Consider the following 19,926-nt stretch of genomic DNA (forward strand, 5'->3'; position numbering starts at 1 on the left):
TTTCAGCTGGGACACAGAGCAGGCTCCATGACCGAAAGCAAAGGTGACACAGAAAAGCACAATGTGGGCTCCACAGTCTCAAAGCCCAGCTGTCTAGGTGGGTTACAGAGTCCTCCATTGCCCATTGCCCAGTGCACTTGTCCAGTGAACAATTTGTTACCTTTTGTGATGGGAATGGTAGAAAGCAAGGTTTTCCATCTTCTAAACTCAGATGTCTGGCACACATACACCTAGAAAGGTCCACTGAAGAGCCTGGACTGAGCCTGCACTCAAGGATTTTAGTGAAGACCCTATTGACTTCAGGAGGAGGTGGGCAGATGGAGGTGTCCTGGAGAAGAAGGGCAACCCTCCTGGGGTCAACCATTCTGAGCCTTTTGTTGTTCATTCTCTCTTCAGTGTTCAGTAAATATTTGTTAAATAAATACATGAACAAACGAGGCTTGTTTTTTTCTCCTCCTTTTCGGCATTCCCACAGGTGCCAAATGCTCTTTCCCTTCCTCTGCACCAGGTCAGCTAAAACTGACTTTGCTTCATCCCAGTACTGGGATCCATCTCTTCCCTGAGTCGGGCACTCCTGGGGCACCCAAACTTTTCCTCCCACTGCACTTACCTCACCTATTGTTAGGCATTATTTAATCACCCCTCCTCCCACCTTGAATACAAGGTCCATAAGGGTAATAACCATCTTTCTTGTTCATTCTCTCTTAAGTGTTCAGTAAATATTTGTTAAATAAATACATGATGAGTGAGCACAAGAGCAGCAATCTAACAATATTCATTGCTTAACCTTTCCATGCCTGCTGTCTTAAGATTGTCGAACAGTGGCCATTCTAAACAAAGCAGGCAAGAGTGAGAGTGGAGGGTACATGGGACCCAGACTATGCTAATTATAATACCCCATACTCCTGTTTGTATCAGAATTCTTCTTAAGTAGAGCTAGTGGAGAAAATTCTTTTCTTATTTGATTGTGGAGTATTAAAAATATAATCTCAGAACTCAAAAAAAAAAAAAAAACAGGCAGAGAATACATCTGTCACTTGGGAAGGTAGAAAAAGAGGTAGGGGAGGCAGTGAGAGGAGGATGGTTTAGAATTTAGTTTTTAAGATCTCTGAAAGCTGTTCTGGTTTTTTAATTCGTCTCTAACATCCGTTGTTGTTTTTTTTTTTTTCCCCTCAAGTTAGTTTGTGTTGAGTTTCTACAAAACTTATCTGAAAGAACCCTACTAGTAAATACATTCAGCCTGACTGTCTCGGGTAAAGAAAAATGCATGTCAATTATTTGTTTAGCTACAAAGACCATATCCATGATGGAGAAAATAAAATCTTTAAAAACAAATTCAGGTTAGTCGGGCTGAATTCAATTTGGGGGCTGTTTCATTCACCTAGGTTTTCTGTTTTGTTTTATTCTTTTTGTTTTTCAAAACTAATATCTAATTATTTCAAAAGAGACTCCCTTTACCAAATACCAGCTGGCCAGCACCATCTGCAGTGGCCCTGTTTTCAGGGAGACAGCAGTGAGTGATGGCTTGAAGCAAGATCTTAATTCTCTGCTCAGGAATTGAACCTGGGAAGCCCTGGATGACAACCAGAAATCCTAGCCACTAAGACTAGCTAGAGGTGAAAGCAGAATTGCTCTGATTCTTGCCCCCTGCTGAAAGCAAGAATGTTTCAAGGAGGGAAAGACTGTAAAAGATAGGTATAAAATTTATTGTTAGAAACACAGTATAGCATGAGGGAAAGTACAGAAATACAGAGAACTATTCTGTTTATCCAAGGCAGAAGTAAAGCAGTAATACACACCCAAAGAAGTGCGGGTGCCTGAATGAGGATCGTGCCAGAGAGGTGATTTAAATGACTACATAGGACAGTTCTTCTGGGTCTTTGTCTTCCTTTGGCCAGTTATTTTGTTTTCTCTTTCACACATGACCAGATCTAGGGCCCTCCCTTGATCCGTGTGTGCATTTTTGGCCAAGATGGATTCCAAAACAGAGCATGCTGGGAAAGTTGTCCACCCTTATTATGGCCTGGACACCCCTCCCTTTCTGACCCAGAATGGTGTCTCTGCGCATGGGTAGTTGGGGTCTCCCTGACCCTGAGGATGGGGGGCACATGACCTCTTCATTCTCTCCAAGCAGGGCTCTTTTGATTCTGTCATTACAACCATTTAACAAGTTCACAGAAGACAAGTACCAGTTATTTGCCTTGTGCCTGTTATTTCTATATTGAAGCATAGATAGGTGGCTGGTTATAAATATTTATCCTGGAGCCCACCTATCTCCTTCCTCAGGAAGTGCAAAGAAGAGGCTGGTTGTACCTCTCTCCTGCCTCAAGAAGGGCAAATAAGAGGCTAGTGGCAAATGTCTATTCTGGAGCCCATCTACCTCCTGCCTCAGCCAGAGTAAGAGTACAGACCCAGACTCGTGATGTGGGACAGAAAAACAAGCTCCATCCAGTTTCTTTAGGGGTATCTAACACAAGATTTTATACTCTTTATTACCCTGTTATTTATTAAGATAGAATTCTCCAACTTTTTTGAGCAGCGATACTGGCATGGCTTCAAACCAGGTGCACTGAGAAACTTAAAGAAATGTGAGACCCCTGCTCCGTACAATTTAGTTGAGGGAGAATAGGTCATAAACATGAGCAAAATTAAACAGCTATAAAATAAAAATACTGCTTCAATAATATAATTAAAGGGAAAGGGCAGTGTGTATCATTGCCAAGAGACTAGGGCAGGTAGCATTTCAGGAACTCAAGAGATGCTGTCAGGTCAAGCATCAGAAGAAGAAGCTCAGCTTAAAGTTGGGGGAGGCTGACACAGGGAACTCTAATTCTGATTGAATGTCAAGGAGCATGATGTGTGGGGATGAGTGGCTCCTAGGAAGACACAGTAATAGTAACAATAGTAACAACTAATACTAGCTAACATCTTCAGAGTGCTCCACGGGTGCTATAAACTCTGTGATTTCACATGCATTCTTTTATTCTCACAAGAGTTGCATAGGGCATATAGAAAGATTATCTCATTTTACAGACATGAAAATGGAGTGTCTCTGGGTTACCCAATTTGTGAGTAAAACAGCCTCTAGCCCAGGTCTGCATGACTCCAGGACACACACCATAAGCTATGTTGCTTCAGAGCTCAGGTTTGAGGTCGGGCAGATCCATGTGTGAATCCAGACCCACCATCTCTAAGATGGAGCAGCAATCTTTGGGCAAGCAGCTTGACGTCCATATGTTCCTACCAGCCTCCCAAAGAAGTCAGGTCAGTAGAGTCAGGGATGCTCACCAATGCATCTGGCGTGCAATGGGTGCATAATACATGCAAGGCTTCTTCATGTTTGCACGTTGCCAGATCTCTTGCTGATTCTGTTTTAACCAAATTAATGATGTTTCTTTTTAATTTTTAATTAAAACATAGTTGATTTACCATGTTGTGCCAATTTCTGCTGTACAGCAAAGTGACTTTTTAATATTCTTTTCCATCTTGGAGATCAGATAGAGTTCCCTGTGCTATACAGTAGGACCTTGCTGTCCATCCATTCTAAATGTAATAGTTTGCCTCTACTAACTCCAAACTCCCAGTCCATCCCACTCCCTCCCCCCTCCTCCTTGGACTTTAATCTCTTCTGGGAGGCCAGCCTGAGTTTTCTCTCAGCACTCCTTCTAGCCTGTGGTGGGCAGGCTGTGCGTGGTCATCTAGATGAGGTGGAGAAAAACCTCAGGAGACTAATTTCGGGACTGGCTGGCCTCACCCAGACGACCCTTCCAAGGGCAACTTGGGAAATCCTCACAACGCCTTTCCTTTTCCTCCTCCCCATCAACATGCCAGCACAGCCTTTAAGAAGCCCTCAGATCCCACTCCCGCCAGACAACCCAACAGTTGAGCTAATTGATGATCTGGCTGCCCCCTTCACAGTCTAAGTGTGCACTCCCAGTGGTTTAAAGGAATGGGGAGTTGGGAGCAGGGAGGGAGGACTCAGGACTTCTGGGACTTGACCCCAAAGTTGTCTGAATGTCAAGCGTCAAAGCAAATCCAGGGAAAAAATGGCAGGTTCTGTTCTCACATCAGCCCCCAATCAATATGGTACAGTTTCATAGCTCATTATTTCTGTGCTTGGGCACAACAGCGAGGGGGTAGGGACAGTGATGGAGGCGGGGAGGAGGGGCCGTGGGAGAGTCATATGGAAGCAATTAGTGGAGCCTTCATTCAAAAAAGCATTAAGGTGTTTGTAGCATTGAAGCCCAAGTGACCCCTAGGCTGGGACCATAATTCACCAACACTTAATACCATTTACCCTGCAGATGTGCATTTTATACAGAAATATCAGCTTACCACTTTGAAAAATTAACCTATTGAAGGCTGTCAAATTCTGACGCCCTCGTGGGGGTATTATATATTGTCTGCACAGTGCTCAGTTTCGCCTTTTACCCCCAGAATCAAGGATGCCTGGGTTAATTGGGAAATGAGGTGGCTAACAGCGGGTGGAGAATGGTAGAGAAATGAACACAAGTAGAAATGCGGGTTTTCCTAAGGAAAAAAAAAATATATGCTTTTTTTTTTAGTTCCAAAACACAGGGTTTGGGGAGGAAATAACACTCCCATCCAGACATACATTATATATGCACTCTCTATGTAGGAATTCTAAGTCAGAAAGTCCAGAGTTGATGAAGATGAAGGTAGAATAAGAGCATAAAAAGAAAGTGTGATTAAGTGTATCAATGTATCTAAATTATGATTTAAGCAAACATTTTTGATTACAAGGAAGTTGATAAACCCATGACTAGTGTAGAAATTCTAGTTGGTTAAATAATTTTTTTTTAGGAAAATGTGATGACAATAAAAAATTCAATGAGCACAAATTTTCACCTATCCAATTGGAAATTAAAAGTATTAATATGCAGGAGTTCCCCTGTTGCACCGCAAGTTAAGGCTCTGCTGGGTCATAGTGGCACAGGTTCAGCCCCCAGCTTGAGAATTTCCACATGCCATGGGTGTGGTCCCAAAAAATAAAGAATAAAAAAGTATCAATACCCAGTGTTTGCAAGGCTGCCAGAAATGGGGATCCTCTGATAATGAGGGTTGAAAACTAGTTTAACAAAACAAAAACTTCCTGTAAAGGAATTTGGTAATAGGTATAGAAGACCATAAAAATATGCATAGGCAGGATCCAACAGTTCACGTTCTAGGAATTGTTTATTAGGAATAAGGAAAGATGCAAAATTTGATAAAACCTTCATTGTAATTTTGTTTTATAAGGAGGACAACTGGATAAAAGCAAAAGCCTTACAATAGAGAACAGGTTAAATACAAGACACTCATACAGTATAATAAAATACACTCCTTAAAGTCATACTTTAGAAAAATATCAACATCAACAAAATTTTCAGGTTGAATTATGAATAGATTAAAATACAAACAAACAAACAAACAAAAAACCCCAAAGCCAAAAACAAACAAACAAAAAAACAAGCTGCAAGTCAGCATTTATGACATGTCTCCGGAGTTTGCAACTCTATTATGGATGTGTACACACAAATGACTAAATCACGTTAACAATGTCTTTGGCAAGTGAGAATAAAGTTTTCAAGCTTGTGTTGTTTTTGTGTTTGTTCATTGACCAAGTACTGTCCTAGAGCAGGAAGGAGGTCTCAAGCCAAATTATGAATCTGGTTTCATAGTCTTCAGAACCATCCCCTTTCCTCCCAAATTAGCCTCCTTCTCAAGCCTCTGTAGCAGTTCTCCTACTCATAGTGGTTCCAGTCTCTGTACTTGACTGGCCTTAGCTCTCTGTTGATGCCCAGTCTCCCATCCTGATCTGTCCAAAGGACAGAAAACTCTAGCTCTCACTGCTCTACTAGGTCTGACTTAAGTAGGAATCCTGGCTTTACCACCTTTGGTGAACTATATTACCTCTCTGAACCTTAATGTCCCCTCTCTAATATAGAAATCTAATGGCTGTTTCATAAGGTTGCTGTGATCAAATTAAGAAAATGCATGAAATGAGCATGATCATAGAACAGATCAATAGTAATTGTTAGCTCTCTTAAGTGATGACTAAATATCAGGTGTATATCTGCTGCCTCCATTTCAGCAAGTGTCTTTCCACTGACTTCAGGTGGTAAGAAGCTGTTACATCCTTCCTGCCAAGTTTCCCCAGAACAGAGATGCTGTTTTCTTGAGTGTGACCAGGACTACAGATAACCATGTAAGGAGAAGATACTAACCTTCAGCATTTCACAGTTACTGTGTCTTTTATACTTTTCTTTCAGCTGGAAATGTCTCCAGGCTACAGGGATGGGATGGGAACACGTGTCAGTCTCTCACTTCACTCCTTCCAGCATCCCTCAGGAATTCAGGCTGGACTTTCCAGGGTCTGGGAGACACAGGGAGTAAGCATGGGTAACTTGTAAAGCTCAGGTAACTAATTAATGGAGGGAGAAGGGATGAAAGAAGCATAAGAAGGGATATTTTAGCACAGCACATTCATTTTTTTAAATGTCTTTTCAGGGCCGCATGTTCGGCATATGGAAATTCCCAGGCTAGGGGTTGAATTGGACCTGCAGGTGCCAGCCTATGCCACAGCCACAGCAACGAGGGATCCAAGCCACATCCGTGACCTATACCACAGCTTATGCCAACGCCAGATCCCTGACCCACTGAGTGAGGCCAGGGATCAAACCCGAATCTTCACAGATACTAGTTGGATTCATTTCCACCGCACCACATTCTTAATGTCCTTCCAATTGAGTAGCACATACCAAAGAAGTAGATGCCTCCCCATCAGATCATCAGAAGGACACACTCTCCAGAGAAAATTCAGGACGGTGTCCCCTTGGGAAGATTCGAAGCATGAATGGGCCACCATAGTTCTTGTTCTGGTGTTTGCATTGCCCTCTATTCCGGGTATGCCTATCTATACCCAAGCTTGGCTCCACATTGGCATCACCCAGGCAGTTTTAAAAAAGTATAGATATTTGGATCCTATCCCCAGAAATTTTGATGTAATTGGTCTAGGGACATGTTTCTCAAAATGAGGTCCCTGGACCAGCAAGACACTCTTATCCAGGAGTGTGTTAGAACTGAAAACCCTCAGACCCCACAAGCAACACACTGAATCAGAAACTCTGAGGGTGGAGCCCAGCAATCTGTTTTAACAAGCCCCGCAATGTTTCTGATCCATGATAAGGTTGGCCAGTCACCACCCTAGGCTGCAGCTTGGGCATCTAAACATTTTACGAGCTCCACCAATGACGCTAATTGGCATCTAAGTTGGTGAAGCATGGCTTCAGACCCTTTTTTTCCTGAGAATTGCTGGGTCTTGTATCTCCAGCCTCACTGGCATAGGAATCAATGGCTTTCCCCTACGTTCTTATGGTTTCCACGGAAATAGTTTTATTTCCAGGTGGTGGGAGAAGGTTTGCCATTGCACTAAGGGAGGTCAAATTTCTCTGAACCTGATAAGCAGACCAGAGTACTGCCCTCCAGTGCAACTTCTGGTAAGTTAGCCAGCCAAGGGGCTCAATCAGGGCCAAGAGAGGGGTAAGTCAGCGAAGCCAACAGGAACAGGAAGACAGATTAGAAGACAATGAACTCAGAAGATCCCTAGCGGCCTTGAGATACATGGGCTGTAACTATGCATCTAAGCCCTTTGCTTTCATGCTAGGGAACCCACAGTCAATGCATGGCTTATTCCATTTACATCCAAGATGTCTTTATTTATTTATTTATTTATTTATTTATTTATTTATTTATTTACTTGTCTTTCTTAGGGTCGCACCTGTGGCATACGGAGGTTCCCAGGCTAAGGGTCAAATTGGAGCTGTAACCGCTGGGCCATGCCACAGCCACAGCCATGCCAGATCTGAGCCACATCTGCCACCTGCACCACAGCTCATGGCAACTCCAGATCCTTTTCACCCACTGAGGGAGGCCAGGGACGAACCTGCATCCTCATGGATACTAGTCAGATTCGTTTCCACTGAGCCACAACAGGAACTCCTATCCAATGTGTCTTTAAAGGACAATCTACAGCAGTCCCATTCCCAGTGGGAGAAATCATGTGCTGGACTGGACAGAACAGGCTCACGTATCTCAAATCCTGACTGGATTCTAGTGCTGGCTTTGTTGTGAAAAGATGCACCAACTCGAATGATTCTCATGTTCTTTGAGGGCCTCAGTTTTGTCACCTATGCAATGAAGGCGAAGGACCATTTTCCATGTGGTAGGGCTTGAACAGATCTCTACGGCATTTTATCCAGATCCCTGAGATCCAGTGCAGAGCTGGATAGAAAGAGGAAGATGATGCCTGACTTTCTAAAACCCTTTATGGGCCCTGTATCCTAGAATTCATGCATCTCACCTTAGTCACAGTTGGCATATTTAGGTCATCAAACTACCTTATATTTATACTTATATTTCCCACTTACACAGAATGACTGACAGGCTATGTCACTAACCCTCACGAGAACCCCGCGGAGACGAACAGCCCCATTTCACAAATGCGGAAGCTGAGGTTAGTAGGAAGGAACTCACCCGCAAACCATATGTGAACAACTAAGCACAGTAGCGAAGTTCACTTTGGGCCTCACATCTTCGGACTCCCCTTTCCAGCTGAACTATTCACTCCAGCTTGTAAAAGGCAATTGCTTTCCCTGTAGCCAAAACAAAACGGCATTTGGAAACCAGCCTCACCAGCTCGGTGATAGTCTTGTCAAATGTTTTGTAAGTGATTAAAGGAGAATCGGGCCTCCCCCACCCCACCCCCCGGGCCCCCCATTCCCTCTCAGATCCCTCAACACTTAGTATAAATTATCTGGTGTTGGGATAGGGATCTTTTCATTAGTGGGCCTTTGAAAACCATTAACGTACAGGAAAGAAAAATTCCTCTTCATAAGGACAAATGTAATCTTATCAGAAAGGAGCAGGACAATAACAGGAAGAGGGAGGGGATTCTGGAATGTAGAGGAGGGTGGGGCAGAGGGAAAGAGGACAGGCTACCAGCGAAGGCCCCAGGGAGGCCTTTAATCAGAGGCTGGCAGCCACGATGCTATTGTGAGCCGGGAACACGGGCAGGGAGCCATCTCTCCCAGAGCTGGGCCGAGGAAAAGCACATCCCCAAATAAGCAAACCCCTGGTGTCCCTGTGCACTGGGTCCTAGGACGGTACATGGATGGGGGAGTATTTAAGCCAAACCCGTTTTCCTAACTAACGACCTCCAGGGGAAGTTCATAGCCAGTAAGATGATGAAGGCCCAACTCCCAGGCCTCCAGCCAGAGAGAAGTGACCTTCCAAGAAACGGAGTCCACCTCCCACTCTGTGCCTGAACCACCCCCCCCTCCCCCCGCCACACACACACCCGCCAATAGTGCCCATCCCTGGAGGTCTCCAGGGGCGCAGTGGGTTAAGGATCCAGCATTGTCACTGAGGTCATAGGGTTGAGGCTGTTGGGGGATCGGTCCCTGGCTGGAGAACTTCTGCATGCCAGTAGGCATGGCACAAAAAAAAAAAAACACACACACACAAAAAAAAACAAAACATGCATGCCAGTCTCAGGATCCAGAGACTGGCTCCACGAACTGGACCTCCACCATGGACTGGCTAAACCGTAGGAAGCGCTACCCTGTCCCTCTTGTTTCCTAACCCTCTCCTCCTTCACCCACCCCTGCCCACCTGGAGGCTCCTGACCAGGCTACCCCCACCCCATCCCACACCAGAACCAGCTGTTCACAACGAGGAATTCCCATTCCCTTTCACTGTCTGATCTCAAAACCTCCACCGTCCCCAACTGCTCTCTCATTCCCATTTAGCTTTTCACACAGTTTAAGCTTGTTCACTTTATCGTGTCCTCAAAAGAGAGAGGGAACAGCTGGCCAACCTCCTGGACAAAATAACACTTTAGACACTTGACAGAAACAACGGAGCCCACAGAGAGGACCACCCAGCCATGCAGCTCCGTCTCCAAAGACAAGTTGAGGGCAGAGCAAATATTCCAGGATTTGGCGGTCTTCTGCTTCCCTAATTATGCCCTATACAAAACTATAAAAACACTCGGCTTAGAAATTGGAGTTTTGGCTTGAATACCCTATTTAACTTGGTATACTTGTTCTGACATATAGCCACACACACACATTTGTTTCTAGAATTCTTGCAGAATAGCTTGCCTTCCTTGCAACTTTACTTTGTCTTTAATAGTCACGAATGTAGCCTTGCCTGCTCCTTCCTGTCATGCTCCTCTACATTCTGAAAAGCCTTTCATCTTCTTTCACCCTTAGACCTTCTGAAGTTAGATGATAAAATGAATTGGGACGTCTGTCCAAAAAGCCCAGTGCTGTGAAAATTGCAGACATACTGCCTGGGAGATGGGTCTTAGGGGGCAATTAAAAGATAATGTCAATAGGGCCAGACAACGTGACAAGCTAATGGTCTCCTGCTGCCAAAGAAGAGGCCTCAGAGAAACTGAGACGTTATTTTCAAAGCCGGAGACCATTAGCCTGTCACAGCACCATCCTCCGATGACTTGGCTGCTATTATGCCCAGTGATTAGAACAATAAATAAAAAAGAGGCGGTGAGAAATAAGTGCATATTTCTGTAGCGAACAAGCAGCCCTACTGAGCTCACTGGCTTCATGTAAGAGGGGCCATGAGCATGTGTATCTGAACCACTGAGTCTGTCCAGATGGCCTTTTTCTTCCCATCTATGACTTTTCTTGCACCCCAGATTTTATTTTTTCTGTTAGGGACCACAACTGGTCTTATTTCTGCCCCCCCCCACTCCTACCCATCCTTCAATACCCAACTCAGAATTCTCCATTGAGAAGTCTTCTCAACCCCTCTAGCTCATATGTAGCCTCCTCTAAGCCCCTGTGTTTTCCACCTGTGGTGCTCCTTTGTTATTATCATAACCAACTTGACTTAACCAACTTGGCCTTCTTTTCTAGTGCTGCTTAAATTCTCAGGAACTGCTATTTCTCTCAAGTGGATCATAAAGTCCTGGTCCATAGAGACTACATATCATACATATTTGTATACCTTAAAGCCTCAATACAGGCTCACAATAAGTATCGATGAAGGGGTCAAGCTTTTGTGAATATTTTTCTTTACATTAGCCGTGCCTGGGAAGGTAGAGTCTGTGTTAGGGCATGATTTCTATCTTCCCAGCAGGTGAAGAGGAGGAAATTCATGTTACCTGGCTGGTGGTTACTAGAATGTAAGACAGAAAGTAAAACAATCCTTTGTGGTCAGCTGGCTCAGCCCCCAGCCTTGTGTATCATGGCCACACATTCTATCCATTGTTATTCCAATGCTGTGAGCCCATAAGCAGCGCTGGGCTTGGTGTCCAGGTGGTTTTCTGACTGACCCATTGATTTCTGACCTACCACTTTTATTTGTTTTTCTGTGAATTGAAGCAAAGAGGATGGTGTTTCCCAATAGCTCCTCCCCATAGAATTCTTTGCACGACTTATTTGCATTTAACTTTCTGGGGCCGTTTCCATTTTATTTATAAGTGTAATTAGTTAGCTAGTTAGTTAAACATCGCTTTGTCACACCACACGAAGATAAGCATGTAGAAAGCTGGGGGAGAATTGGCTAGCATATGTTTATTGTTATCTCTAAACTTTAACCCAATTTTGGTTTTCCTCTAGCAGTTTGAATTACTTGAAAATGGTTGAATTCTTTATTGCCAAGAAAGACTGTGCAGGACAAAGTTCATCCTAAGATCAGTAGACTAGGAATCAGAATACTTCCCTTTACTACTGATCTACTATACCATCTAGCTGTACAACAGTTTGGCTCATGTTCTTACTCCAAAACTTCTAAAAAAGAATACGCAATCAAGGTCGTGGGCTCTCTTTGAGCACCTGGAAAAGAAGGCATTTTTGTGCAAATGATTCACCACCTTACAATTATCCTTTCCCAAGAGTAGGTATGTCAAGGCAGAGAAATGGAGCAACTGGCCCAGGCTACCTGGAAGGATTGACAAAACCAAGTTTCATGCTTTCATCCTGTGCAGCCCAGTGTTTTGCCCACTTATGGTCACTATCAGTGACTTATGAGGTGGTACGAAGGCTAATGGAACAATACTCAGGCCAACAGCCTTTAACTCATTATTACTTACCTTCCTTTCTCTGCCATCATTTCTCAAGCATTTTGAGAAAATGCTTTAAACTTAAGTCATATGATGTAAAAGTTTAATAAATAATTACTTACATTTTAATTCCAATTTGTCCTCAAATGCCAGGACCAAAAACAGTGAACAACTGGCCCTAGTACTTGAATGGGCCACCAAATAGCTGCAGTGAACCACACACTGCTACTGGGATTCTTGGCTCAAGGAAAGACCCAAAAACCTATGCATGATAGGTTGAAACTTCATAGATGTCTCCTGACCCCAAAATGGATTGCAGGTGTTTGTCTCAAAGATGAGAACAGATAATGAATAAAACATGCTTGGAGCTTTGTGCCCAGAAAATGTGACAAGCTTAAATCAGATGACTTCAAGAATAAGATGAAAAATGAGTTTGAGCTCATCTGCAAAGCTCTTAACGAATCCAAGATGCTGTGGCTGGTGTGGCTGCTCGTGGACTACAGCTTGCACCAAGTTTATAGGGGGACTGGGAAAGCTGTGGGGTGCAGAAGAATCTGGAAGAGAGAGGAAGAGGGCAAAAGGACCAAAAATAGCACAAAGTGAGTTCAGTCTGGGGGTGGTATGTGGAGCTTCAAAATGAGAGTTCTCCCTTCAATCTCATTGATGATTAAATCTGACCTTTCTTTTAGAACCAGAAGAAAAGAGACACAGGTTACTCTGCAGATAAATGTATTTTAGAAATAGATTTATAGACTCTAATGTTATTGCATTTCTATATCATCAATGATTTCGCATTCGTTTTGGGTAGAATAGAAACATTCCCCTTACTGTATTTTGGTCTACAATTGAACATTTAATGTCATCTCTCTACTACCTAAAAAGCTATCCTTATGCATATGGAAACTAAGATAACCTTTTGTGTCTATTTCTTCCCACAGGAAGTTATCTTATTTCCCACATGTGTAAGTGCAGGTCATTAAAGACAAAGATGGATTGGCATGAAATTTTTAAATTTTCTTAGATTGTCACACCAAGGATATTTCTACTGAACCTCCTACTGTGGTTTAGGGAAAGTCCAGTAGGTGTAGCTGCAACACAGCTCTGTGCCAGCATAGCTTGCTTGCTGGCAAGCAGGTCTGGAACCAACGTGGGCTCCACACTGCTTTGTGAGTCCTGCTCTGCAGGCTCAGTGAAGGACTCCGTCTCATTCAGGACTGTTGCTATAGTCAAAGGAATAGCCAGGAGGTTTGGCCCCTGATTCAATTCCTCCTATTTTGGAAACTCCAGGGAAGAATATAATCAAATTACTAGTTAGCACACCTACTGAAAATAGCAAGCTGATGCCCACCTAGGGATCTTAATCGGTACATGTGGCTTTGTAAAATGCCAACCCATCCCTTCATTAAGACTCTTATTTCCTCCACACTCACAAAGTGATAAGCTCTGAGGAGATCATTCGTATCCCCTGGCCCTGTCATTGGGTCTCTTGACTTCCACACACTAAGAAGTATAAAGCTTGAAGGAATCTAAGAAAGTAATAGACATGAATCAATTTGTTGCAATAGTGGAACAACTCCAACCTTAGCCATTCACTCATTGAACACAGTCTGTGGAAATTCACTTTACTTCTCTGAGCTATGGTTTCTTTCTTTCTTTTTCTTTTTTTTTTTTTTTTTTTTTGTCTTTTTGCTATTTCTTTGGGCCCCTCCCGCGGCATATGGAGGTTCCCAGGCTACGGGTCCAATCGGAGCTGTAGCCACTGGCCTACGCCAGAACCACAGCAATGCGGGATCCAAGCCGCGTCTGCAACCTACACCACAGCTCACGGCAACGCCGAATCATTAACCCACTGAGCAAGGGCAGGGACCGCAACCTCATGGTTCCTAGTCGGATTCGTTGACCACTGCGCCACAACGGGAACTCCTGAGCTATGGTTTCTTAATCTTCCCAAGGGATTATAATGGGGGGGGGGGGAACCACATAATAGACATGAGAGTGTTTGGTATTGTGCTATGTCAATCTCATTTTTTTATTAGTAACATTGAGGATAATGGTTTCTATCTAGAGTGCATCTCAACAGATCAAACTGTTAAAAGAAGGAGAGACTCTCCCTCTGGGGTCTGTTCGTCGACTGCATTCCATTCTGTACATATATCTGTATGGCTCTGTCCATCTATACATTCATAACTGACTTTTTCTCATTGGTCTTACTGTAAACTCTCATGGTCAGGAACTCCAAGACATTTATTTCCTTTGCCAAAACATCTGGCATAATATTTGGCACATTGCAGTTGCTCCATAAATGTTTGTGAAATAATTTTTTTTTTCTTCTTAGGGCCGCACCTGTAACATATGGAGGTTCACAGGCTAGGGGTTCAATCAAAGCTGCAGCTGCCACAGCAACTCGGAATCTGAGCCACATCTGTGACCTGCATCACAGCTTGCATCAATGCCAGATCCTTTAACCCACTGAATGAGGCCAAGGATCGAACTCACATCCTCATGGATATTAGTCAGTTTCTTAACCCACTGAGCTGCAGTGGAAACTCCCTAAATATCATTGAATAAAGCATAATATCATTTGGGGGGGGGTTCCCTGCAGCATATGGAGTACCCTGGTCAGAGATTAGATCCTATGCAACTGTGTCAACGCCAGATCCTTAACCAATTGTGCCAGGCCAGGATTAAGCCTGCATCCCACACCTCAGAGATGCTGCTGTTCCTATTACATCATAACAGGAATTCCCACAATACCATATTTTTAAAGATAATATTTCCATTGCTTCCTAGGTGGCATAGGCCGGCAGCTGTAGCTCTGATTAGACTCCTGGCCTGAGAACATCTGTCTGCCGTGGGTGTGGCCCTAAAAATACAAAAGACAAAAAAAAAAAAAAAAAGAATATAAGGCCTGAAATGAGAAATATTGCTTATAGTGAGTATGTACGTTAAGTGCAAGAAATGTGTGGAGAAGACAGCTAACCAACCATCCACCAACATGCAAGCTTCTACTTCTATAGTTTAGAGTTGAATTCCGAAGGCTGTTTCCAGCCAGAAACTACATTTCTCAACATACTTACGGGTGAGGCTATGTGACTAGTTCTTTTCTAATAGAATATAAAGAAAATGCAAGTTTGTCACTTCTAGGCTGAGGTGCTTTGGTGTCTCTGATCTGTTGGAAGGATACAGAAGACGCTAATGTCTTGGGGCATATGTGATAGGAGAGTGTGATGGAAGGAATCTGGGTTACTGGATCAACTCTTGGAGGAAAAATGTCAGATGACTGGAAACCTGCACTATGCCATGAATAAGAAGTAAGTTTCAGAGTTCCCATCGTGCCTCAGTGGTTAACGAATCCGACCAGGAACCATGGGGCTGCGGGTTCGATCCCTGGCCTCGTTCAATGGGTTAAGGATCCGGTGTTGCCATGAGCTGTGGTGTAGGGTTACAGACGCAGCTCGGATTCTGCATTGCTGTGGCTCTGGCATAGGCTGGTGGCTACAACTCCAATTAGACCCCTAGCCTGGGAACCTCCATATGCTGTGGGAGCAGCCCCAGAAAAGGCAAAAAGACAAAAAGACAAAAATAAATAAATAAATAAATAAAGGCTAAGTTTTCTCTTGGGTTTAGCCACTGAATTTATTTGTTAGAATACATAGCATCATGCTTAGAAGGCACCACGTGATTTTCAAATGAATAATGCTAACCTCACACACTTTGAATTTCGAGGAAGAGACAGTCACTGTGTGATCAAGCAAGCTAAACTTTCTTCCAACAGATAAAGTTGGAATTGAGACTAGGAGAACAGGAACCATGCCCATATAGGAGAAACTACACAAGCAAAGATGCCAAGGCAGGAGATTGAAAATGGACAGAAAAGAAACTGAGGAGATAAATCACACCAGAGGATCCGGATTCAAAGGGCTATTACTAGGCCTTTGGTTACCGTTTCCGGTGTATAGTTTGGTTGTGGTCCTTGAGCTCTGATGGCTACTGCCCTTAGGTGCCTATGGACGGTAAGCAAAGAGATCCACCTCAGGCAGTCCCCTTCTGACAACAATCAGACAATTCTTTCTCCCAGCAACTTTAGATCTGAAGGAGTCACATCTTGCCAACTGCATAGCATCTGAAGCACTTGCTTAAACGGTATTTTTCATTTGCAATTTCTAATAATACTGGAGGGACAATCAGACCCAAGTATGAGAAATCAGAATCACTTAGTAAAGCTGGGATGGAACAGGCACATCCTGCTCTAGTTTCTTCTAAAGCTGGCACCAGGAGCTATTTTGTATTTGTCTGTGGGGATGTCCTACCATTCTTCCACTAAGTCAGGAATAATGTACTTTGTACCCTCTCTAGCCACAACCAAAACTTTGACCCTAATAGAAACAAAACTATAGTTAGAACAGGATGGGATGACAGAGCTCGTATCATTTAGGATGTTGATTTTGCATAGAGTCATTTATTTTCTTTATTGAGAACCAAAGATTTATAAGTGATACATCTAATTAAAGATAGGAGCAAATCAGATACCAAATGCCTACAAAATATGAAATAAGTTTTCACTTTGTTACAAGTGACAAACTAATTTAAGAAAAACAAAAGAAATGAATAGATATGAATGTTTGAATTTCTCCCAAAATCCAGAGGAAAAAGGTAAAGCTTGACTTTAAGAACTAATGAACCATCTGAGTATCTTTTCATAGTCTCTTTGTCTGTTTTGTTCTTATCTTTGGTCCAGAATCATATTCTTAGTTTCCTTGTACGTATGATGGGAAATGGTTGCTGCCAAGATATCTCAAATTTATGGAAATTTGAGAGAATAGACAGACAATTCTGAGTTGGAATCTCTTAGCCCCTATTCTAATCACAAGGGAAAGAATGTGATTGGAGCAATGGTTAAAATGTGGTGATACATATAGGAACACCTCGGAGACACTGCAGGTTCAGTTCTAGACCATTAAGATAAAGCAAATATCTCAATAAGGGGAGCCATATGGATATTCTGGTTTCCTAGTGTATTTAAAAATTATTTTACATCATACTGTAGTCTATTTTTTTTTCTTTTTAGGGCCACGCCCATGACATGTAGAAGTTCCCAGGCTAAGACATGATTCAGAGCTGCAGCTGCCTGCCTACACCACAGCCTCAGCAACCCAGGATCCGAGCTGCATACACCACAGCTTACCAGATCCTTTAACTCAATGAGTGAGGCCAGGGATCAAAACCCACATCCTCATGGATACTAGTTGGGTTCTTAACCAGCTGAGCCATAACAGGAACTCCAGATACTATAGTCTATTATAGGATCACGTCTAAAATAACAATGTACATAGATTAATTAAAAATATTTTATTGCTAAAAAAAAATGTTAACCATCATCTGAAAATGCAGGCTTGTCAGACACCTTCAATTTGTAAAAACCACAATATCAGTGAAGCACAGCAAAGCAAGGTATGTTTGTACCACGGAATATTATTCAGCCATTAGAAGCAATGAAGCTGTGATATATGCTACAACATGGGTGAACCCTGAAAACATTATTTTAAGTGAAAAGAGACAAACACAAAACGAAAAAACGTGTATGGTTCCACTCACGCAAAATATCTAGAAGACGGATGTTCCCAGAGCTAGAAAGTGGAGTAGAGATGACCAGAGACCAAGCACAGGGAAGCATGGGCATCGTTGGTTAAGGTTACAGAGTTTTTGTCTGAGGTGACAAAAAACTTTTGGGAATAGATAGTGGTGATGGTTGCATTGTGAGTGTAATTAATGCCACTGACTCATACTCTTAAAAATGCTTAAAATGGTAAATTTGCTATATAAATTTTACCACAATTAAAAAGAAAGTAAATGAATAATGTAAAAAAAAATGATTGGAGCAATGAATTTTGGCAGAGGTGGGAGGGGACAGGCTCATTGTTTGGAATGGTGCTGGGGCAATTCATGGAAAAGAAGGACAGACAATTCCCAGAAATAATGAAGTTTATTATATAGACAAACCAATGTGAAGTGACTTATGCAAGGAAACATATAACTAGTTCATGCAGAAAAAAGAACAAAATACCGAGAAGTCAAGTGGCTTACCGCAGGAAACAGAGTGAGTTAATGGAAGAGAACAGATTAGAGCCAACTTCTTAATCCAGTGCTGGTAGCTATTTATTAAATATTTCTTTCTCGCCATTTCAGTCCTCAAGAGAGAGTCTTTGTCCCTGAAGCCGTTCTGGAAAAGAATTTTCTCAAATCTTCAACTCTTGGCATACGTCCCCCCCTCCCCCGAGACTCCAAATACCAACCTCCAGGGTCATTCCAGACAATTATTTGTTCCTAGGGACTGTTCTTTCCCTTTCTGTTTTGTGTCGGCACTGTGTATATTGTTCAACACAGATGGTTTCCTGTCAAAATGATTGCTTGCTAGAGTTGTCAAGGCAGATGCCAAATTGTACAATTTGGTACAGATGATGCTTTGGGAGAGGAAAGACACAGTCATTGCTAGGTTGAAATCACACTGCCTTAATTTGCTAAAAACAAACAAACAAACAAAAGAGTGAATCATCCCAAGTGCTGGTCATAGTTTACCATCTTCTGAAGTTTGAATTTCAAGGCCAGTGGAAAGCCGATGAAACAGCCACCACTTAATTAGCAAACCTGACATCTTCCTCTCAGCCCCAGTCATGATGCGTGACACTTTACAAGTGACATCATTAACTTAAATTTTAAAACTTCTTCTCACAATGATTTCATTGGATGTGATCTATTGAATTCCACATAACATATATTTAAAGGATGATCAAATAATTCTTATATAACTGTAAGCCAGGGTTGTCCATGGCGAGGATGGGGGGTTGCTGTCACTCAGAACCCAATCTTTTGAACCTCTAAGAGAGACTCAGTATTAACTAGTAACATAATAACACAATTGCCTCTCCAAAAGTGTTGGCTTACATAACTGGAATCTGAATTGTCCTGTGGGGTTTATGTTGATCCTAAAGGCATATCCCTCCTGACCAAATTTCTTGGCAAATCTAGTTTGTTATTACTCAGTTATAACAATAAATAAAATGAATCAAGAGAAAATATCTTATCCATATCTAATTTAGAAGCTAATATTGAGTACTCTATTAAACAATTTCTCTCTGGGATGGATATTTTTATGTTCTATTTTTATTTTAATTGCTAGTTACTAAATGTTTTTGTGTCTGTAACTGGACTAAAAGAGTTAGGTATGCAAAAATTGAAGTAGATTGGAGATTAATGGTATCAATATTTTGCAGTTTGAACATGTATATATTCTCTTTCAAATGACTTTTTTCAAAGGAAAAATTCCTTTAGGATATATATATTCATTTTTAGAAAATCCTGAAGATAAAGGAAAAATAAAACTAAAAATTAAAGTCATCCAGAATCCACAAACCCAAGAGTAATCATTCAGAATATTTTGAATACTGTTTTTCCAATAATTTGTGTGTCTAGAATTTCTTTCTCCTCTTCTCTCTTATCCATGCATCCCCCACCCAGATGAGAAGAGCTTTGAGTATAATAGCTAGAAGTGGCTAATACTGGCTAAAAGAAATGCTTGTTTTGCTTGTTTGTCTTGTTGATAATTTATTCTTTAAAAAAAAAAAAGCACAAAACTGAAACCTGAAAAATCTAAAACCCTCATAAGCAATGCACTGCGCCCCCTTCAGGATTAGAAATGTAAAACATCCAGAAAATCAAAACCTGCATCCCATTTCTCTGGGATGGAGCAGGACTTCCATCTCAAGAAAAGAAAGATTCGAAGAAGAGATTCTCAGATGTAAAAGAAATATTAACTGTCCTCCAAAGTAGACTCCCTATTA

General features: G+C 42.2%; 1 protein-coding gene across 10 annotated transcripts in view; it reads right to left on the bottom strand.

The window, feature by feature from the left end:
* Positions 1 to 18,383, bottom strand: part of LOC110255457 (uncharacterized) — a 73,136-nt gene extending 54,753 nt beyond the window's left edge. For 7 of the 10 annotated variants that reach the window (XR_014816743.1, XR_014816739.1, XR_014816742.1 and 4 more), the window contains exons 1-3: positions 18,173 to 18,383; positions 8,536 to 8,654; positions 6,228 to 6,376 (exon numbers count right to left, since the gene is read on the bottom strand). Coding sequence is in view for 2 of the 10 variants with exons in the window: in XM_084978377.1 (XP_084834503.1) it covers positions 6,228 to 6,236 (9 nt within the window). In the remaining 8 variants the exon portion in view is untranslated. Of the gene's footprint in view, positions 1 to 6,227; positions 6,377 to 8,535; positions 13,796 to 18,172 lie in introns of those variants that run through there. The other 3 variants (XR_014816740.1, XR_002335730.2, XR_014816745.1) reach the window with 1 other exon arrangement.
* Between the last annotated feature and the right edge of the window lie 1,543 nt (positions 18,384 to 19,926).

Source organism: Sus scrofa, chromosome 9 (assembly GCF_054392235.1).
Source record: "Sus scrofa isolate SSC_HxYL_T2T_F1_AM1 chromosome 9, Sscrofa_HxYL_maternal_Yorkshire_Landrace_v2.0, whole genome shotgun sequence".
Taxonomy (NCBI): Eukaryota; Metazoa; Chordata; class Mammalia; order Artiodactyla; family Suidae; genus Sus; species Sus scrofa.